Source organism: Polypterus senegalus, chromosome 12 (assembly GCF_016835505.1).
Source record: "Polypterus senegalus isolate Bchr_013 chromosome 12, ASM1683550v1, whole genome shotgun sequence".
Classification (NCBI taxonomy): Eukaryota; Metazoa; Chordata; class Cladistia; order Polypteriformes; family Polypteridae; genus Polypterus; species Polypterus senegalus.
Window position 1 is genome coordinate 25,560,573 of NC_053165.1, and position 21,744 is coordinate 25,582,316.

At 35.9% G+C, this 21,744-nt stretch overlaps 1 protein-coding gene across 2 annotated transcripts in view; it reads left to right on the forward strand.

The window, feature by feature from the left end:
- The window catches only part of nf2a (neurofibromin 2a (merlin)), a 106,806-nt gene that overhangs the window by 55,289 nt on the left and 29,773 nt on the right, over positions 1–21,744 (forward strand). For both annotated transcript variants that reach the window (XM_039770747.1, XM_039770746.1), the window contains exons 5-9: positions 18,225–18,293; positions 19,066–19,148; positions 19,405–19,480; positions 20,000–20,134; positions 20,230–20,304. In XM_039770747.1, coding sequence (XP_039626681.1) covers positions 18,225–18,293; positions 19,066–19,148; positions 19,405–19,480; positions 20,000–20,134; positions 20,230–20,304 — 438 coding nt within the window. The remainder of the gene's footprint in view (positions 1–18,224; positions 18,294–19,065; positions 19,149–19,404; positions 19,481–19,999; positions 20,135–20,229; positions 20,305–21,744) is intronic.

A 21,744-nucleotide genomic window follows, 5' to 3' on the forward strand; every position in this document is an offset into this window, starting at 1 on the left:
AGTTCCCCACATTCTATGACCATACTTTGAACTTTATGGTCTAACTCGCATTCTGCGGTTAACAGAAGCCATCCTAATTCACCAGCAGCTGTCTGTTCCTTTTTGCCCCTGTGTTCTAGCTTGAGTACCAAAACCGCCTTTTAAACATTTGGAGGATTAACCTGTCCTTCTAGCTCGGGCCATGCTTTTGGGGCAGTATATGTATAAAATAACTCGGCCACAGGAGTCCATGAATGTGCGCGCGACCATCCCGGTATTCTTAATGTTCGACCGAGACCTTCCTCGCCGATATTAGTAGAAGTGTATTTTTTATTAAATATACAAAACATTATAAATATTATACAGTTTATTAAAATAGCCACAATCCTGCCAACTACGCCAATTATGTTCCGATAAGAGGCGCTAGCTCCTCGGAAATATGTTCTTTTTGCAATTGTGGCATCTTAATTAACCTGAATTTGAATAATTATAATTTAAAGAGGTGATATCCCTCCCTTAGTGATATGGCGGTGAAAAAAATCACATAAGAGAAAAAATTATTTAGCTTTGTTTTAGGGCTAATTTTTTTTTTTGTTTCTTATCTCCCAGGGCTGAATATTTGTCCAAAAACTAATTTTTTTTTAAAAAAGAACACTAAGCAATTATTTAACATATCAAATCAACAAAAAATATTTACTTTTGACAAATGTTACTGTCTTGCATGTTGTATGAGCCTGCATACTCTATGATGTCACATACATATCACATACATTTTACACAGCAAAGTCCTGCAAAGTTTGATTTTGCTCAAAGCAGCCAATTTCAGTCATTGCCACATTGCACTGCTTACAATACGTGTTGCTTTGGTGCCTACTCTTCAATTGTCTGTTGCTGCACTTTCTCACATATATCGTTAGTGTGTACTGTAGAGAGACAAGTCACCCTTTTGCCATTCTGCCATTCCACTGCCATCAAGTTTTCTGCCCGCATGAAAACTGTATTGTTACCTCTTTTCATCTTCTGAAACTTTATGAACTTTATGCATGACATTATAGCCTGGCTCACCCCATGGGATTTGCTTCTGTTTATTACAGAAGTGAATAAAACTTTGCAGCAGCACAGACCTATCACCATGCTGCATAACCTGTCCAAAGCCACCAGGGGACAAAGCACGTTTGGACCAATGCTCCCTGAAGTTATATCACCAGTTCTGTCCCATCTCTATTTGTAATACCACAGCACACTTCATCTCGTCTTTTGTTGTGGGTTTACACTTTGAAAAACGAGAATGCGATGCAAACGCAGCCCGCGATTCAAAAAAATTCTCTGCCTACCTGTTTATCTCGTCTGACGGTAGCTGAGAAGCAGCATCAGGAGAGAGCAGCCTGAAGTACAGCAGCTGGTGATCTGTCGTGTCCAACAGCAAGCCATGCCGTCTTGTGAAGTCCAGCAGCCAGATCAGCTCTCAACGGATCAATGTCTGTGTATTTATCCCATGCGAACCTTGCCGTAGATGCATCAGCTGCGCGAAGGCGCTGAACTGGCAGCAGATACGCTGGCGTGGCATCGGCTGGTGTTTGATCAGCTGATGCCGGCTTCTCACTCTCTTGCTCGATGTCCTAATCACTGTCAATAAAATCCGATTCTGAAAAATCAGAGTCCGACTCCGCGATAATGCGCAAAAACATTGTCTGCCGAGTGTTTTCTTTTCTGCACTCACTTCGCACCCTTGTCACATGTCGATGCCATCTTGCCATTGTTTACATTTCGCAACTCACGCACACGCTAGGATTAGTTGCCAAGTCAACGAGTCTAGCATTCCTCCAAGCACAGAGGGAATGCCTGTGACGTGACAGTGAGATTTGTCGCCATTAACAGCTGATTATCGCCCTCTATCCCTGGATGTCGACTTTAGTCGACATGCGCCCTCAACCCCTCCTGTCGACAAAAGTCGACATCCGCCCTAAAAGAGTTAATATCGGTTTCCGTTGCATAAAAGACGGGGGAAGCCGATGGACAGATGGAAGTCTACTTCATTCAGTTCTGAAAATCCTTCCTATGCGGTGACGATGACTGCATACTCTACACGCCAGGCCCCCACCCATGGAATGAGTACTGCTATTGGCTTCTATTGGTGCCTCTAATCGGAACATCCACCTAAAGCTTTTTAGGCAATTTGCATTGGGCCACCGTAAGAAGATCCACAGTGCATAGTTTTTACAGTTGGAGTGTGTTGGAGGAATTCAACAAAAGATCTTTAATAAGAAATGTCATCATTTGTGTTTTTTGGGGACAGCAAAATTTTGTCTTGGCTATTGCAACACTGTGACCTTACTGAGATGTTCTCTCCTTGGCAGAGGCTCCACATTTGAAACAATATCCAACATTGCCAAGCGACTGCATAGTCCATTTCTGGAAATTTCACATAAAATGTAATATAAATGAAATGGAATTGGGGTTAAACTGCTTCTTGGTTACTAGTTGGGGAAAAAAGAAAAGTTAATTTCATTTCGGGAGATTTATTGGATTTTGGAGTTGTGGCACTGATTTGATCGTAAAATGAATTTTACCGTTTCTGTTTATGACTCCATTCCTGTCAGCCATTGATGCTGTAAATAATTTACTAGAAAAAAATACAATTATTATATGTGCTTAAGTGAATAGGTTAGGGGCATGGTCAACATTATTAAAACATACTGCAGAGGAGCATGTCTATGATCTGTATACTGTTGCAGAGTAAAACTAAAGTTAAAATAACCTCTTATTTTCACATGAAAACCCAAATGAAGTGATAATTCCACAATGGCTTAAAGTAAGCCTGATTGTCCCAGACAAATTGATGTAAAAAAAAAAACTGCTGTTTGAAGAATGGATTAAAAATATGATGATGATAATAATAATAAGAGGAAAATGTTAAAAAGGTGAAAGTGGATCAGAATTAGTTTTACTAATGAATTTGCAATGCTGAAGTAGTGCCTGTTTGTCATCTTTTTGCACATCTTTTAACAGTACAATGCACATGATAATGCCTTCCAGTCAATGTGATGCGTGTAACAAAATGTTAATTCTTTCTGTAAGTGACAAGATTGCAAGGAAGGAAATGATGCTGCAAACTGTTTCAGCTGATTTTTGTCTCGGCCTACTGGCATTAGTGAGATTTGCTTTTGTTTTTCCTCATAATGGTGTAAAATGGTTGAGGTACGCACCAGCATTTATACATCCTGCACGCTCTTGACTTCAATGCCTTCACTGCAGGTGGGTTGCAATCAGCAATTGAAGGAGATGGTCTGCATGCAGAGCAGTCGGGCAGGTGTCACACTGCACTGCCTCTGTCTTATTCACAACAGCTGCCTAGGAAAGTGTGCATCCTGCTGGCATGGAACAGCATGGGGAGCCTGCTTGTCATGCACCTGGCCGTGAGCTGCATTGCTAATGTGGGGCCTTTTAAGAATGTAACAAGTTAATGGATGCTGTTGATAAAATTGCAGATACTCTGTTTTCTTTATATTACCCTTTTATGAACCATTTTTTCCTCTTGTACTTTATTGAAGGTAAATGCTGATATCTGTGCAATGTCCCTCTCTTCTTTAAGACAATTAGTATAACAGCTACATCCTCTTTACCTATTGTGGAGGACTGCCGGCTTCCCATGCCGGTCCTCACCCCCAGGCCGCCAGGAGGAGCTCTCCCGACAGCAGGATCGTGCCCTGAGGTCCAGCGGGGCCTTATGGACTTTGTAGTGTTTATACACAGCCCTGCTGGATACCTTGGGGACCACCAGGAGTCGCTGTGGGGGGCTTATGGGCTCTGTGATGCCCTATAACCCGGGAGTACGTCACAGTCACGTGACAGGAAGGAACGACGTGCTCCCGGGGTGAAGAACAGGACTGTTTGCCCTGACCCGGAAGGAAAAAGGAACTGTGGTCTAATTCGACAGGAACACCTTTGGGTCAGAGGCTATAAAAGGACGGTGCCTCAGTCCAGACACCGAGCTGTGCTGGGTGGGAGAGGAGCAAAGTGTCTGGGCGAGGAGGAGTGATTAGTGTTTTGTTATTGGTGTTTAATAGTGATTTAATAGTTAATGAGTAGTGTGGAAGGTGCTTGGTGCACTGTGGAAGAAAATAAAAAGTCTTGGACTTTTACCTGGTGTCTGGAGTTGTACCTGAGGGTTCAAGGGAGCACTAGCGCCCCCTACTGCCACACTATAAAGGGACTGGTTTTAAATGACTGATATTTTACAGCTTTTTTGTGTGATATGCTACCTTGAAGTTCATGTGTGCAATCTATATAATTTGGTATATTTAGTCTATCTGACGTTTTTCACTTCCTAAAAACAGCTACTTACTTTAGAGTTGCTAGAAAAAATATCTGAATTGGCAGACTACATTTGGATAAACAGCTTTATGACAAACACAGTTTGAATTGCTTTGTTTTTAAAATGTTTTGGCTGTTTGCTGATTCAAACCAGTAGTAATAGGATTTAGAACTAGAGATTAAATGTAAAAATGCCTTGACTGTCTGTGTTCATCTGGCTTCAAGTTTAAAGATGTTGATCCAGTTCAAGGAATGGGTCAAGATTTTATTAAAGGACTGCTTTGTTATTTGTAAACTAATTTATCTAATGTGTTTTACAGAGATGAGTAGTACACATTTGCCAAGACTAATACATTTTTTTATCCTTCCACCTGTGTTAACGCATGTGTATTTTCAAAGTATTTTTTGTGTATTGACGTTTAAGCACCTAAGTTCATGAGCTTTGTTGTACCAATACTGTATGAATTTGCCTGCCATTTTTAGCGGGGAAAATCAATGGCACTGGAGATGTTTCCTGGCACATGGAGATGATTTGTTGAGCCATGTGATGTGTTTTGTGGGTTTTGATAGTATGATACCTGCTTTGCCAATTATTAAGGCAGCCATAATAATTGTGAGCTTTGCACTCTGACTGATCTCTGGGTTTTTGTGCATCTTCATGCAAAAAATGTTCAGTGTTTCACATTGTTTTTATAAACAAACTTTGCTGCTCTGCAGCAATATGAATGGTGGCCTAAAGTAAAACTGATTTCACAGTTATTCTGCATTTTGCAGCTGCAGAATTATTTTAGGCATACAGTACATAGAAGTGTGAATGAGGCCTAGTATGCCTCATTGGTATGAAAGAGTTTGTGTTTAGTTTTAGCTCTGCATCTTTTTTTCTGAATATAATTTGCTGTCCATTTTTTTTAAACAGTTCAGTAATACAGAAGGCCACTGACAATCTGCTAGTGAGTCTTTTGTGAACTGCTTATAATAATGTGAACTTAATTATAGTGCAATGTAACCCTCTGTGAGTATCTGTTTAAACTTTCTTATCAAGTGTTCTATAGCTGCTGTCACGTTAGATCCCAGACTTCATTTGGTACAGCGCAGTTGATGCATGTGCTGCTTTATAACCCTTTTTGTTGTCCGTAGTTGAGGCATGTGCATGGCACACACAATCTAGATCTCATTTGCAACTCTAGTTTGCTTATTGATTTCACTGCTCGTCCCTCTGTAGACCTAAACGTAGAGTACAAATCATTTGCAGTGGCCTATATTTGACATCTGCTGTCTGATAGGTTCATTGTTAACTGACCATATACATGTTATTATTCTAAAGCAGGTCTGAAGTACGTACAGTATTTTTGTCCTCCTGAATATTAATCCATAGCAAAAACAGAAAAGCCACAGAAGCCAGCAAGAATCTAGTATTTGGTCAAAGCAAGAGGCACAGAAGCCAGAAAGTACATATGGGTAATCACAGTATTGTGACTTATATCTTTCTTCTCTGCTTGTATATAATGTATGCATTGTCTTCATGATTACTTGCATATGCATGCTATCACAGGAATGAATAATAGTTCCTGAGAAACTAAGCATAACACTATAAAAGTCAAACTTAAGTAATAAATTAACGAGGTCTGCTTAAATGTGAACAAAGCTCGGTTTCCTGGTCAGAATACATAATACATACCTTATGTGAAACGGACATACTTTGATTTGATCATATAAATATGTGAGAATTTAATGATGAACTTGAAAGTATGTTTTTGCAAGTTTAACTGTTGGAGATGTATCTGGAAATTTTGACACATTCTGAAGTAAGGAAGATTCACTTCATCCAAGTCTAAATGTAAATTGTTAAGCCTGGTCACCATTGGACGCTACCAGGTGCTATCAGCGTCACAGCTGCCATCAACAAAGGTAGCAGTATGCTCAGACAGGTAAAGCAGTGTCCAAAAAGAAACTGAAAATGGGGCCTTTGTATACATTACCACTTAAGATATAAATGTGGTTTAGGTTTCCTTGTACAGTTCTAGCAGTAGAGCAATAACAAAAATAAGCAAGTACTGTAATGTTAAAAAAAAAAAAAAAAGAAAGAGTTTTGGATCTTTTTTTTACCATCTTGCTCATATGGTGGTATAACCTCTGTATTTCTGTTACTCTACAGACTGTATTTTTTGTTAGATAGTGAATCGTCTTCAGAATAAATGTGGATCGTTATTAAATTTACAGGTCTTGTAACAGTATTTTACAGTGCACTACTGTGTCATGTGTTTATCCTACTTTCAGATTGTACTAGATTATCGCTTTCTGAACAGGTCATTTAACTGATGCTTGTGAAAATGACGAATGAATGATGGAAGATGGCAAACTTTGATTGCTATCAAAAGTTAATAAAGTAGTTTTATTTTTTTCTCTCAATGTGTTTGATGTTTTTTGAGAAATTCCCCACAATTTCCAAAATGTTGCAGTCTACTGAAATGCAGTCCCCCTCTGTCTGAACACCATTTTCATGATGTCCAAAGTGATGAATTGTATTGTTAATCCTACAGACAGCAAGATTTAATGATACCATTATCTAAAGCCTCAGGATTTTTTAATATGTACTTAAAATGTTTTGTAGAGTCATTGTGAGATAGAACATTTGGCTCACTTATTTCCAGGTCCTTAGGTATTCAATTTTTCAGGAATATATACACTTGCCCTCCAAAATTTTTTTTTTTTATATAATAGTTTTATGTAGCTGCAAAAACATCACATTATTTTAGTGTGAGTATTATCAGACTGCCTTTTTTATTATGCAGCTATGGTAACATATTGGTTAACACTCTGTAATTTATGAAAATATGATAACAATTAATTTTGTTAATGTTTCATTGAAGGAGAAGAGCTTTTTCTGATACTGTATATTCAGATCTGTTCTTTGATTTTTCAAGTCCAAGTTTCACTTCCAATACAGTATATCAAAAGAAGGACAAGTTTAAGACTTTATTAATTTTTAAGCTTCATTATTTATTGGCGAGTGTTCATATTCCCTAATCTGTGCTCTGAGGTGTGTTGCACACTACCCTTATACTGCTAATTGTTTTTTCATAATTAAATAGATAGATAAATATACATACTCTTTTTCTTTTGCAGCAAACGTCTTACAGTGCAAACAAAGAGCTACAAGTGGAAGCTTATTTTATTAGTGAATGAAATTGGTGTATTAACCATTTCATTAAAGTAAATGGATTAATAAACAGAAAAAAAGAGTAATCCGACAAACCGTCCTGTGCAAGTATACAAATGGCAAGAAAAACTACTTTAAAGAATTCAGACCTTTTTATTTTGTCCTTTAAATTAAAACGGACACTGATTGAGTTTGGACAGTGTGCTTGTTTAAAATGTTGCAGCTTACACTTTTAATTGGAAAAAGAAAAGATAAAGACAAATTTCAAATACTTGCTTAATAAACAGTAGGTTTTTTTAAAGATTTGTACTGTTTCTTATTTGTTGCTGTGTCATACAGTATATACATTTTTGTAAGAAACAAGTACTACATAATTAAAATGCTAATTCATATTTTATAATTACACCTCAAGAATTACGAATGTCCCGTTGATAGACTAAAGAAAAACATACCTGTATAAATATAGTAAATGTGTAACTGCACTACAGCTTTTTCCTGTTAAAGTAATGATTTAAAATGTTTAAAACCTAAGTGCATGTTTGTTTACATTTAAGCAGCGCTTAATTGCCAGTATCAATTAATTGATTGTGTGTGAGAGAGAGAGAGAGAGAGAGACATATATACACACACACACTAGGGGGCTTTGTCCCCTGCTCGCTTCGCTTGCCACCCTCTGTGTTTGGTTAATTGGATATACAATTTTAAAAGTTTTTTTTTTTTCTTTGGAATTGTTACAATTTCATTATTTGCACTTTTACTTTAAAGCTTCATTAAAAACAATATTTTGAATTACCTTTTCTTCAAGATCACATTGAATTTTTATTCTGTTTTTGGAGATACATTGTGACAGCGCAACGTATAACTGTCCATGAGTGAATATTGTTTCTGTTTCTGTAATAAATAAACCCACTTTTACTAATGTTTGTCCCTGTGATTTGTTAATTGTCATAGCAAAAGCTATTCTCATGGGAAACTGTAAACATTTTAATACGAATGGCATATCAAGATCTCCTTTGGTGTCTAATGTTATTCGCGGAATATATACATTACTTTTCTTGTTGCCAGTTAAAATTTGCATCGCTTCTCCGTGACCATAAATATACACCTGACCGAATTGTGTTGTCTTTGGAATTAAACTTGTCGTTGCTTTAACTGTTGTGGGACCACAGATTCTCATACTGTAAAATCTAGGTTTTGTGCATTGAATGATGCAAAGGCAAAAATACTTTGTTTTCTGCTCTTTGCCTTTTATTTCTGACCTCGGTTTGTCCTGCTATTTTTTCAATTACACCTGGTCCTGATGATTAATTTCCTTTTGTTTGCGCTAATGCGATCTTTACTATCTTTTTTTTGATACTGTAGCGATTGACGTAATAAAGTGTCACAAAAGTTTTACTTGAACAATTGACGACTTCATAACCCCAAACACCACTTTCTAGCACCCTCTACAACCCCTCATCACCCGGGTCTCTCCTCCCCTTTACTGCATCAATCAAAACCCCGCTATCAGTCTTCCATGCTGTACTCCACCCTCCCTCAATCGGACCTAACAGTCACTTAAAACAAAAAAGGCTTCAACCTGGCTGGGATGCTACAATACCTTCAAATTTTACTGCTTTCATATTCTTTAACATTCTCTGCATGTGTATTGTGCCATTGTTTGTTTGAGCCTTTTGAATTCCACTGCTTTCATGATCTCTTATCTGCCTTTATTTCTCTCCAACACTTTTGGGTCTCTTCTCCATGCTGCTCTTTCTTCTTTGTTTAGTCATTGACATTTCATCTAGAACTTATTGTCCTTATATGCTTTATATGTGCTGAGAGCACAGGATCTGTGTGTGCTATGTGCCTTTACACGACTGAGTGTTTTGCTGGCAGTGCTCTTAGTTGATATTGTTTGCATCTCAATGGTCTTTTAAGTGTGTTCTGAAAACTTCAGAGAAGATCACATCTCGTATGTGTGTGTGTGTGTGTATATGTATATGTATATATGTGTATATATATGTATATATGTATATGTATATATGTATATGTATATATATATGTATATATATATATATATATATATATATGTGTATATATATATGTGTATATGTATATATATATATATATGTGTATATATATACACACATATATACACATATATACATACATATATATCTACATATATACACACACATATATACACACATATACATACATACACACACATATATACACACAAATACATATATATATATATATATACATATATACACACACACATATATAAACATATATATACATATACATACATATCTACATATATACACACACAGCTATTTAGTATCAGTGCAATACGCTGTTTGTTAAAACGTTGACTCCGCTCTTACGTGCAATAACAAATCAAATCATTCAGTTGTCTTTGCTCATATGTCATTTTAGAGCTGGGCGCCTGGCATCTTTTTGGCCACAGGTTCGTTTCTGTTTGCTGTGAGGTTCTGTGTTGTGGAGATTCTCAGGATGGATTGCAGGTGCTCATCAGTGAGGCGACTCCTGTGTGCTGTTTTGTTATTCTTTATCACTGAGAAGAGCTTCTCACACAGATATGTGCTACCAAACATGCACAAGGTTTGAGCATGCATGTAGCGGACTTTTGTTCTTCAAAGTCACCAAAGCGCCGTGCAAACTCTGCGCTCAGTTTATCAGCAAAGTGCGTATTTGGGAGCACCGTAGTGACGACTTGGTTTAACAGTACTTGGCAACAGGGAAAGTGGGGCAAGGTGAACTGGTGCATTTGTGTCTCCCATAAAAGCAGCTTCACTTGAAATCACTTTGTGATTGTGCACGGGTTAAAACGTCCGCTGAAGTGTCAGATTCTTATTTAATTATGCTGTTTTCTGTATCTTCTGAATTGCATTCAGGTTACCCTGATGCAAGGCAGCTGAAGCGCTGCATTATGGGATCTGTAGTTTATTGTGTTACCAGCGCTTCATATACCGGGCTTTAATAACAATAATACAGTATATAAAATGATCTCGGGGCGGATATAATTACGCGCCGGGCGGATGTGGCCCGCGACCCTTGAGTTTGACACATATGGACTAAATAGAACTTGAAAAGATATGTTTTTTCAAATGTGATCGCGCAATTCAGATAGAGTTGTAGCACTACAGCCTGCATGCCTCAATGAGTCATCCTCCCTCGCTCTTACTTTTTTACCGTTCATCTAATGAATACACTGAGTATGGCTTTACCAAAACAATCATAGATGGCGAATAAAGTATCCATTATTCGAGTATGTAGAGCGGGATATATATACATATATATATATATATATATATATATATATATATATATATATATATATATATATATATATATATATATATATATATATATATATACCCGCGTATCGCAGCGGAGAAGTAGTGTGTTAAAAAAGGTAGAAAAAGAAAAGGGAACATTTAAAAATAACGTAACATGACTGTCAATATACAGTATTTGTTTTGTGAGTGTTACTGAGTGTTGCTGTCATCAAGGATTTGATTATCATTATTTCTTTCAATCAGGTTTGTATTTGTAGGATGTGTTGTGTTCAAGTTACATTCCGTGTTTGTCAATCGTTGTAAAGATGACAGGTTTCATTCATCGATTCGTTTCTTACTGCATCAATAAACAGCTCGTCTTCTTCTTTATCTGAGACCTGACACACTGCATGCACGGGTTTTTTACACTGTCTTCCTTTAGCGGGACATTGACTTTTTCCACCGTGTGCTTTGTTTCCGCAGTAGCTGGATTTATGAATATGCTTATCAGACGCTTCATATTTTTTGCTGCCTTTTCAATTGTGTAATTCGGTTTTTGTTCAGCGATCTTTGGAACTGTTGCCTTTTATCTGTGCATTGCGTCAGTTCCGTGAGCGCGGTGTACATGCATCGAAGGTTCCCAGCTGTGCTGGTGCCATCTCGTGCTATGTCCGTGGCTGTATTTAATGTTACCTTAGTCCTGGCACTTAAAACTTTCTCTCGCAGTTTAAGCTGAGTTTGTGTCAAACACCACCTGACCATCTCATCTTCCTCTCCATAAGCACAATCCTTCACCCGTGAATATTTACCTGTGGCAGTTTGCTATTGGATTGCCGCTGACGGACTGCCTTATATGGGCAGGCACTAAATTACAAGCGCCAGCGCAGCCTGTCTATGAACTTAATTTAAAGTGTAGGATTACATCGCGCTTTGTTTCCGAAGTAGCAGAACTCATGAATATGGTTGTATATGTCACTCGCTCGCTTCTTATTGTTTAGCTGCCTTCTCAATTATATAATGCATGTTTTCTTAAGCGCTTTTTTGAGCTCTTCCTGGTTTTCTATGTACTGCGTGATTACGTGGGAGGCGTGATGATGTCACACTGAAACTCCGCCCCCGGCGTTGAAGCTCATCTCCATTACAGTAAATGGAAAAACAGCTTCCAGTTATTTTTTTTTTTTTTTTTTTTATTTATTTATTAATTTTATTACAATCAATACATAGCAATCAAGTTTTACAAAAAAAAATTATGCTAAGAACAGATCGATCCCCACCCTTGAGAGAGAGAGCAAGCCAAAGCGGTGTAAAATTTAAGGCTTTTAAAAATACCTAAATCAACAAATTCTCTGTGCTTTATAAAATCATTTCAAAATATTACTGATTAGATCCTGCCATGTTTTGAAAAAGTCTGCACAGATCCTCTAACTGAGTATTTGATTTTTCCAATTTTAAATAATATAACACATCAGTTTCCCACTGACTTAAAAGAGGAGAGTTTGGGTTCTTCCAGTTTATCAGAATAAGTCTGCGTGCCAACAGTGTAGTGAATGCAATCACAGTTTGTTTGTCTTTCTCCACTTTAAGACCCTCTGGAAGAACCCCAAACACAGCTGTTAATGGGTTAGGAGGGATTGTGAGTCCAAGACTGTCTGAGAGGTAATTAAAATTTTTGTCCAGAATAATGTTAATTTGGAGCAGGCCCAGAACATGTGACCTAGTGAGGCTGGGGCTTGGTTGCAGCGTTCGCAGGTTGGATCATGCCCTGGAAACATTTTGGAGAGTTTTAGTGAGACAGATGTGCTCGATATATAATTTTGAGTTGTATAATTGTATGCTTTGCATATGGAGCTTGAGTGAATTCTCTGCATTGCTACTTTCCACTCCTTTTCTGATATATTAATTGAGAGGTCATTTTCCCAGTGTCCTCTTGGATCTTTGAAAGGAAGGGATTGTAAAAGGATTTTATATATTGTAGAGATGGAGTCTAACTCCTTGAAATTGAGCAATAATTTTTCCAGCGTGGATGAGGGTGCAAGATGAGGAAAATCTGGAAGGTTCTGTTTAACAAAGTTCCTGATTTGAAGATAGTGAAAGAAATTTGTAGCTGGAATGTTAAATTTGGAATGTAATTGTTCATAGGATGCAAAGGCGTTGTCTATATAAAGATCTCTAAGCAAGTTAATTCCAAATTTTTCCAGATATTAAAAACTGCATATGTTTGTGAGGGTTGAAAGAGGTGGTTCTTTTGCAGGGTGCCACAGAAAGAAGCTTCTCCGTCTTAAAATGCTTTCTACATTGGTTCCAGATTCTAAGTGAGTGGAGCACAATTGGGTTATTAGTGTATTGCCGATAGCGTGTGTTTATTGGAGCACAAAGCAAGGAATACAAAGAAGTACTGCAGGATTTTACTTCTATTGCGGTCCATGCCTGTGTATGTTCTTCTATTTGTGTCCAGGTTCTTATCGACTGTATATTTGCCCCAGTAATAAAACTGGAAGTTAGGTAGAGCCATGCCGCCTTCTGCCTTTTGTCTTTGTAGGGTCGCTCTTTTGATGCGTGGATGTTTAGAATTCCAAATAAATGAGGTTATTGTTGAATCTAATTGCTTAAAGAACGATTTATTAATGTATATTGGTATGTTTTGAAATAAAAAAAGGAGCTTAGGAAGAATATTCATCTTAACAGTGTTAATTCTTCCAGCTAGTGTGAGATGAAGGGTTGACCATCTATGCAAGTCTTGTTTAATTTTTTCCATACAGGCGACGAAATTTTTTGATAAAGAGCTTTATGTTTACTTGTGATGTTTACGAGGTATTTAAACTGTTCTGCAATGATAAAAGGAAGGGTGTCTAATCTAATATTATATGCTTGCGAATTCACGGAAAGAGTACACTTTTATTCAGATTAATTCTGAGACCAGAGAGCTTTTGAAATTCTGTGAGTGCTGCTAAGACTGCAGGCACAGAATTTTCTGGGTCCGATATATACAGTACCATGTCATCTGCATATAATGAGATTTTCTGTTCCAGTCCTTCTCTGCTAATCCCCTTTATCTGATCAGTATTTCGACAATGTATTGCCAGTGGTTCAATGGCAATTGCAAACAACAGTGGTGACAAAGGGCATCCTTGTCTTGTGCCACGTTCTAGTTTAAAGTAGTCTGAGCAAATGTTATTGATGCAAACTGAAGCTTCTGGGTTAGTATACAGTAATTTAATCCATGCACAAATGTTGGGCCAAACCCAAACTTCTCCAAAATAGTAAAAGGTATTTCCATTCAATCATGTCGAATGCTTTTCTGCATCCAATGATAATAATATTTCTGGGGTGTTTGATTTAGTTGGTGAGTATATTACATTAAACAGGCGTCGAAGATTTGAAGATAAGTGTCGGCCCCTAATAAATCCAGTTTGGTCTTGTGATATTATGAGGGAGCACTTTCTCCATCCTTCTAGCTATGATTTTAGAGAGTATTTTAACGTCGTTATTCAGAAGTGAAATTGGTCTGTATGATGCACATTGTAATAAGTCCTTATTTTGTTTTGGAAAGACAGTGATTAGTGCTTGGCGAAAGGTTTGTGGAAGAGATTGGTTATCTCTGGCTTCTGTAAATGTTGCTAATAGGAGGGAGCTAGCTGAGCGGAGAATTTCTTGTAAAACTCTGCAGGGTAGCCATCAGGGCCTGCTGCTTTTCCACCTTGGGTGACTTTATAGCATCCAGTAATTCTGATAATGACAGAGGTTTATCGAGCTCCTCCACACTAATAGCGTCAATTTGTGGTATCTGTAATTTATCCAGAAATGCATTAGATTGTATATTGTCTTCTTTAAACTCAGTAGTATATAGGGATTTATAGTAGTCTCTAAAAGTGTACATTATATTTTTGTGTTCGATGATTTTATCTCCATTAGTGTTAGTAATTACGAGATTGCGTTGCGCACTTCTTGCTTGTGAATTTGTTGCGCTAAAAGCTTATTAGCTTTCTCTCCATGTTCATAATAATGATGTCTGGATTTGTAAATTAGTTGTTCGGTTTCTTTAGTTGTCAAGAGGTTTAATTCTGAATGTAGAGCCTGCCTCCTCTTATGTAGAGTCTCGCTTGGTAGTCTGGCATGTTCTTCATCTATTTTAGTAATTTCGCTTTTTATCTCTGCTACTTTCTTGCTTCGGATTTATTTCTGTGGGAAAGATATGAGATAATCTGTCCTCTTAAGAAGGCCTTAAGAGTTTCCCAGAGTATTCCTGCAGAGATCTCAGGGGATGTATTTGTCTCTAGAAAGAATTCAATTTGTTTGGATATAAATTCAGTACAATTCTCGTCAGCTAATAGAAGCGGATTGAGGCGCCATCTGGGGGTGAGTGTATGGGGCTTAGTAATTTCAGCTCCAAGATCATGGAGCATGGTCTGAAATAACAATAGCATCGTATTTACAAGATTTAATCTTAGGCAAGAAGTTATTATCTATAAAGAAGTAATCAATCCTTGAGTAGCAATGATGTACTGGTGAGTAGAAAGAATATGTTCTTGAATTTGGGTTTAAAACCTCCAGGGATCTGATAAGTTGTGATCAGTTATAAACTTTGTAATTATCTTTGCGGTGTTAGTTGCGTTCCCCTGTGGAGGAAGTCTTATCTAAAAGTGGATTTAGAACACAATTAAAGTCCCCAGCCATTATAAGTTTATGAGTGTTCAGATTGGGAATGGATGCAAATAAATTTTGTATAAATTCCTTATCATCAACATTAGGTGCATAAACATTTATCAAAATCATTTTACAGTTAGATAAGTCTCCCATGACCATCACATATCTCCCTTCAGGATCCAATACTACATCTGATGCTACAAATGGTACTGTTCTATGTATGAGAATTCCCACCCCTCTAGTTTTCTTTGTAAAACTAGAATGGAACATTTGGCCAGTCCAGTCTTTTGCAGCGGAACTGATCCTTACTTAGTAAGTGGGTTTCCTGTAAAAATACTATTTTAGCATTTAGACCTGTTAGGTGAGAAAGTACTTTCTTTCTCTTTAATTCGTGATTCAGGCCTTTAACATTCCAGCTTACGAAGTTAACTGTCCCATCATGGAGACACTGATTCTGAGTTTTTGGTGTCATATTATAGTCTTAACTGGAAGTGAAATAGTTTAGGTCTTAATTTCCTATTCCCCCAAGAGTTGTTGCCATGCAGCTTATTATTACGTTGATAGTTATAATTATAAAGATTGAGATGATAGATTAGATATAGATCAAGCCTGCTCTCTTTCTCTTCCCCCCTTAACCCCCACCCTCCCTTTTTGCCTCCCCAGGTGAGGCTAAAACCCACTTCATGCAGTCCCAGTCCTCTGACATACCCAGAGACAGAGCACGTCCAAAGCACATCAAGCCCCCATGCAGTGGCTTTAAGGTTAAAAGATAGAGATATCTGTTACCAATATAGTCTTTAAAAGAGGAAAAAGAAAAAAAAAGAATTTTGCACTTAATATATATACATATATATATACACATATATATATATATATATATATATATATATATATATATATATATATATATACATACATACATACATATAATCTTCATCAATTTTAGTGCATTAAGATGATATCCCCAGATAATAAACCCAGGTGATGGTGTTAAAGATGTGTCCAAAACAAGCATAACAAGTCTTAATGCAGTAATAGCAATAACAGCAAACCAAGGGTATGATATTGAACAGTCTCATTTAGGGTACACATGAAATAATTAGAAAAGAAAAAAAAAGGAGGAAAAGCGTAATTAAGCACAATAAAACACAAACATTTAGCCCTAGTAATACTAAGTAATGATAAGTAATAAGTAAGTAATAATAATATAAGAATATGAGAATATATGCTGATAAAAAACCCGTATTTTAAAAACAAATAGATCAGACAGTAGATTATTAATCCTAGCTTTATCATTTACCGCCATGACTCACAATTATGTATCAGAATAGTCCCGGGATCAGCTTTCTTAACTCATTTTCTGCCTCCTCCTTGCTAGCGAAAACATAGAAATGCCCTGCCATTCCACTTTCAGTTTTGCGGATACAGGAGGCCGTATTTGACATTGGCTTGCCGTAGCCGCTGTTTAATATTATATATGTTTAATATATAAACAGCTTCCAGTTATGACCATTACGCGTAGAATTTCGATATAAAACCTGCCCAACTTTTGTAAGGAAGCTGTAAGGAATGAACCTGCCAAATTTCAGCCTTCCACCCACACGGGAAGTTGGAGAATTAGTGATGAGTCAGTGAGTGAGTGAGTGAGTGAGGGCTTTGCCTTTTATTAGTATAGATATGAATATATATGTATATGTATATATGTATATATATATATATATATATATATATATATATATATATGTATGTATATGTATATATATATATATATATATATATATATATATATATATATATATATATATATATATATATATATATATGTGTATATATATATATATATATATATATATATATATATATATATATATATATATATATATGTATATATATATATATATATATGTATATATATATATATATATATATATATATATATATATATATATATATATATGTATATATATATATATATATATATATATATATATATATATATGTATGTATATGTATATATATATATATATATATATATATATATATATATATATATATATATATATGTATATATATGTATATATATATATATATATATATGTATATATGTATGTATATATATATGTATGTATATATATATGTATATATATATATATGTATATGTATATATATATATATGTATGTATATATGTATGTATGTGTATATATATGTATATATATACATGTATGTATGTATATGTATATGTACTAAACTAATAATATAGCTTGTAATTTTTTTCTTTTATGCCATATGTATTATGGATAAATATTTTTCTACATATTTTATTAAAGTATGAATTTTAAGGAAATTTTTGTATATCATGGAGACTGAACAATAAGCCTACAAAATGTAATTTTGTGAATAAAAAATGAGCAGTTAATCCCTGTGGTCTTTTAATTATAATAATACACTTTAATATAGGACATAAATCTTTGATTTTTCTGGTTATGCAGGAGATTAATGTGAAAAAAAAATGGTATCTGAATCGGTCGATAAAGTAGCATGAAAATGGGTGATCGGTTTTGGCCTTAAAAAAAATGGATTGGAACATTCCTAATATTATTACTGTAAAACTTTCTTCAGACTTCCTAGTTAGAAAACTGGTTCATCTTTGTAGTTGGCAACAATTTAATTGAAGCTTCTTTTATCTTGAATAATAGCTTGTAATAGCTTTTTTTAAATATGATTGTTCTGTGATAAATTTTTTGGTACTTTTTTGTAATCATATATTTTAATATAGAAATAAAAATTACTTTTAATTAATTGGAGGTGATTAAGTTATTGTACACTTTTTCCTTTTTAGTATGGAGACTATGATCCTAATGTACATAAGCCTGGTTTCTTAGCCCAAGAGGAACTTTTACCAAAACGGGTAAGTACTACTGTATATAAAAGCATTTTTCTCTTCTTCTTTTGTTTGCCAATCAGACATTTCTATGTAACTGTTTTGTAATGCAGTACTTACATTTATATATTTTTATTAAATGTAAGGCTGTGTTTCCTTTTGATGCTATAACACAGCAAAACTGAGGGACCATGCTAACTTATTTTAGTTAGTAGGGCCAATCAACTTTCATAGACAGATGATTATCTACAAGTTGTAGCCATAAATATTAGAACTTGTTTTAATTCCACCAAAAATGTGAAGGCTAAGCAATCAAAAAAAATATAATATGCTATAGTTCTGTAAGACCTATCTCAAGTCTATATTATATATGGTTTCAAATAATGGCCTGTTCAAGGGGTGTGGTTCTGGGAAACCAAGAGAATGAAAATACACTGACACACAGGTGAGAAAAAAGGAGGGGCCTTAGCAACTTGTCTGAAAGTCAGAGTCTCAAAGTTCCACCGTTTTGTTCTTGATTTAATAGGCATGTCCAGTTTAATAGTGATACAGCACAATATAAGCTCATTTTATCAGTTCACTTGGCAGAAGAAATAAAATATTATTAAATTTGTTTCAGCATTACTTACAAGGTCACAACTACAGTAAAAGGCAAAACTGAGGTGTTATGTTCTTAAGTCAAATGTGTGGGCAGACCTCCGCTTTCCTTCACTTAACGCTGCCGTGCTCTTTACAACATTTTTGCCATATTTTTTTTTAACTCTTATTTACACTTCTGTTTCTTCATTTTTTGCTGCAGGTTATAAACCTTTATCAAATGACTCCAGAGATGTGGGAAGAGAGAATAACAGCCTGGTATGCAGAGCACAGGGGCAGACCAAGGTGCATACTGGCATCTTAATAAGTTTGCAAGATTAGGGTGGGCAAAATTGAATCTCTAGTATGGAAATGTAAAATTTGGTAGCATATTAAGAGAAAATGAATTACTTAATAAATTGTTTGCTTAAAAGAATACATCAATTTAGGTTAAAAAGCAGTAAAATAATGTTGATTTGTCAGATGATATTAAACAAGGTCTTGTTCAATTTAGGTTACTTTCAGTTTCCTTTTTTATTTCTGGTCTCATATTTTCTTTTAGAGATGAAGCAGAAATGGAATATTTGAAAATAGCACAAGATCTTGAGATGTATGGTGTTAACTACTTTTCAATCCGGGTAAGCAGTACCTGTATCCATATACTCCTTTTTAACATCAGCCCCATTTTTCTTATAGAAAAAACTATAGTTAATATTTTAATGAAATCTATTAATTTGCTTTTATGAGTACATTATTACTTCATCTGTTCATTAAATGGTTTTCATCAAATTTAACACTGGGTACTCCAGTATGCTTATTACTGGAATCTACTGCTAAAAGCTGCAGAATGATTCTGCAGTTGCAGACCAGTAGGTGGCATAGAGTGACAGCAGTTTTCTTCAAAGAGTGGATAGTTTAAAGGAAGAGGATTCTTCTTTAGTTTCCTCAAGTGCATTTAAAAGCTATCATTCCTACTCACATTTTCATAAAGAGAAAAACTGGACAAGTTTAGCAGTTTTGAATTGTTTGGGAAGTCAGAACGAGGATGGCTGAACACCTGCATTGAGTAAATCCAAATGCCTTTGGCCCAAAAGAAACTGCCATCCCATACATGTCATATTTCTGTTTTTTTTTTTTAATCCTTCTGTGCTTCTCAGAACAAAAAGGGAACTGACTTATTGCTGGGTGTGGATGCTTTAGGTCTTCATATATATGATCCAGAGAACAAACTTACTCCTAAAATCTCCTTCCCTTGGAATGAAATTCGCAACATTTCTTACAGTGATAAAGAGGTATGGTATCCATGTTTATGAGACTCTTTTACCTTTTCTGTAGTCCTTATGCATTATATATGTAATTTATTCATTTGTGTATTTTTTTTTTTTAGTTTGCAATAAAGCCACTTGATAAAAATATAGACGTTTTCAAATTTAACTCTTCGAAGTTAAGAGTCAATAAATTGGTAAGTATTTCCTTTGTGCTTTTCTTTTTTGCCAAATTCATCAACTGAGCCCAGGCTGAATATAAATTGGAATCTGCTAGCTTTTATATGGTTAGTCTTCAAAAGGATCTGTGATATCAGATTATGCTTACCTTTTTATAAAAAGACTCCCCTGTGGCACCAGCCCATGTAGTAGTGAGACAGGACAAACTTTAAAAATTAATAAACAAAAAGGAATTGCTAGCTAGGTGGAGGCAAGATACATTCCAACACACAGAGGTAGACCAACTTGAACGGAGGCTTGCATGTGAGTGAGGAGGGCCCTGCCTGGCTCCCTACTCCTGACGTCATGTTTTCCCCTCCCCTCAGCCCACTGCCTCTGTCTCGGATTAGCGTGGATATATCGCTCCTTCAAGTGAACTATGATTCTTAGCATGATGAGAGAAGTCACAAAATCAACCAGAATGTTTGAGCAAATTGTAGAAAAAAACCTGATTTAAATCCATTAAACAGTTCTCTCATTCACTAGCTAAGTGGAGGTAAGGTACGCTCTGAGGCTGTTGCGTGAGTGAGCAGGGCCCTGCCTCCCTCCCCTCAGTCTGCTGCATCTCTCTTCGATTTGCACAAATAAATTGGTACTGCAAGCAAACTATGATACTTACCACGATGAGAGAAGTCGCAAAATCAACCAGAATGTTCAAGCAATTTATAATAAAAAACGCGATCTAAATCCGTTAAGTAGTTCTCTCGTGAAAAGTGGACAGTATAGATATAGATTCAGATGTTGATAGTATGAACTTACAGCTAACCTCAAATTTTCTTGCAAATCTTCAGTTACCAGAAAGGACTCGGATGTACTTTGTGAGATGTCTGCATTTGAATAATAGTATATTTTAAGGTTGTCAGTGATACAGCTAATAGAAGATGAAAGGCATGGACCCAGTACTATTTTTGTTGCCTTAGTGACACCCTGACTTTACATCAATGTGGTACTTTGATTTTTCAAATGTTTTATCGTTGGTTTAAGGATTCTTGTATACTGTAGGAAAAGACAGCAGCCCTTAACTAAGAGTGCCTTTCATCTGCTTTAGTCAGTCTTGGAATGCAGGCTTTTAAGGTTCATTTGAATTTTGCATCACTTACTACCCCTACTTCATAACAATCAGAGTAGTGGAGATCAATTATTTGCTTTTCTTTCTTTCATTCTTTTTTGTTTCATTTGTAAATTATGAAGTACTTGTTTAGCATTATATTGACATCCATTTCCAGTTTAAGGACATATACTTCACTGCCTAGCCGCTTGAAATTAGACTTTTTTGAAGCTTCTCAGCGCTGTTTGGTAAATTAAGCAATAGTTTGCTTTTCTAAACCATTTAATGTTGCATATAGTCTCGTGAGACTCGGGAGAATGATGGATATGGGCATCTGTTTTGATAGTCTTGATATGGATGATCCGCTAAT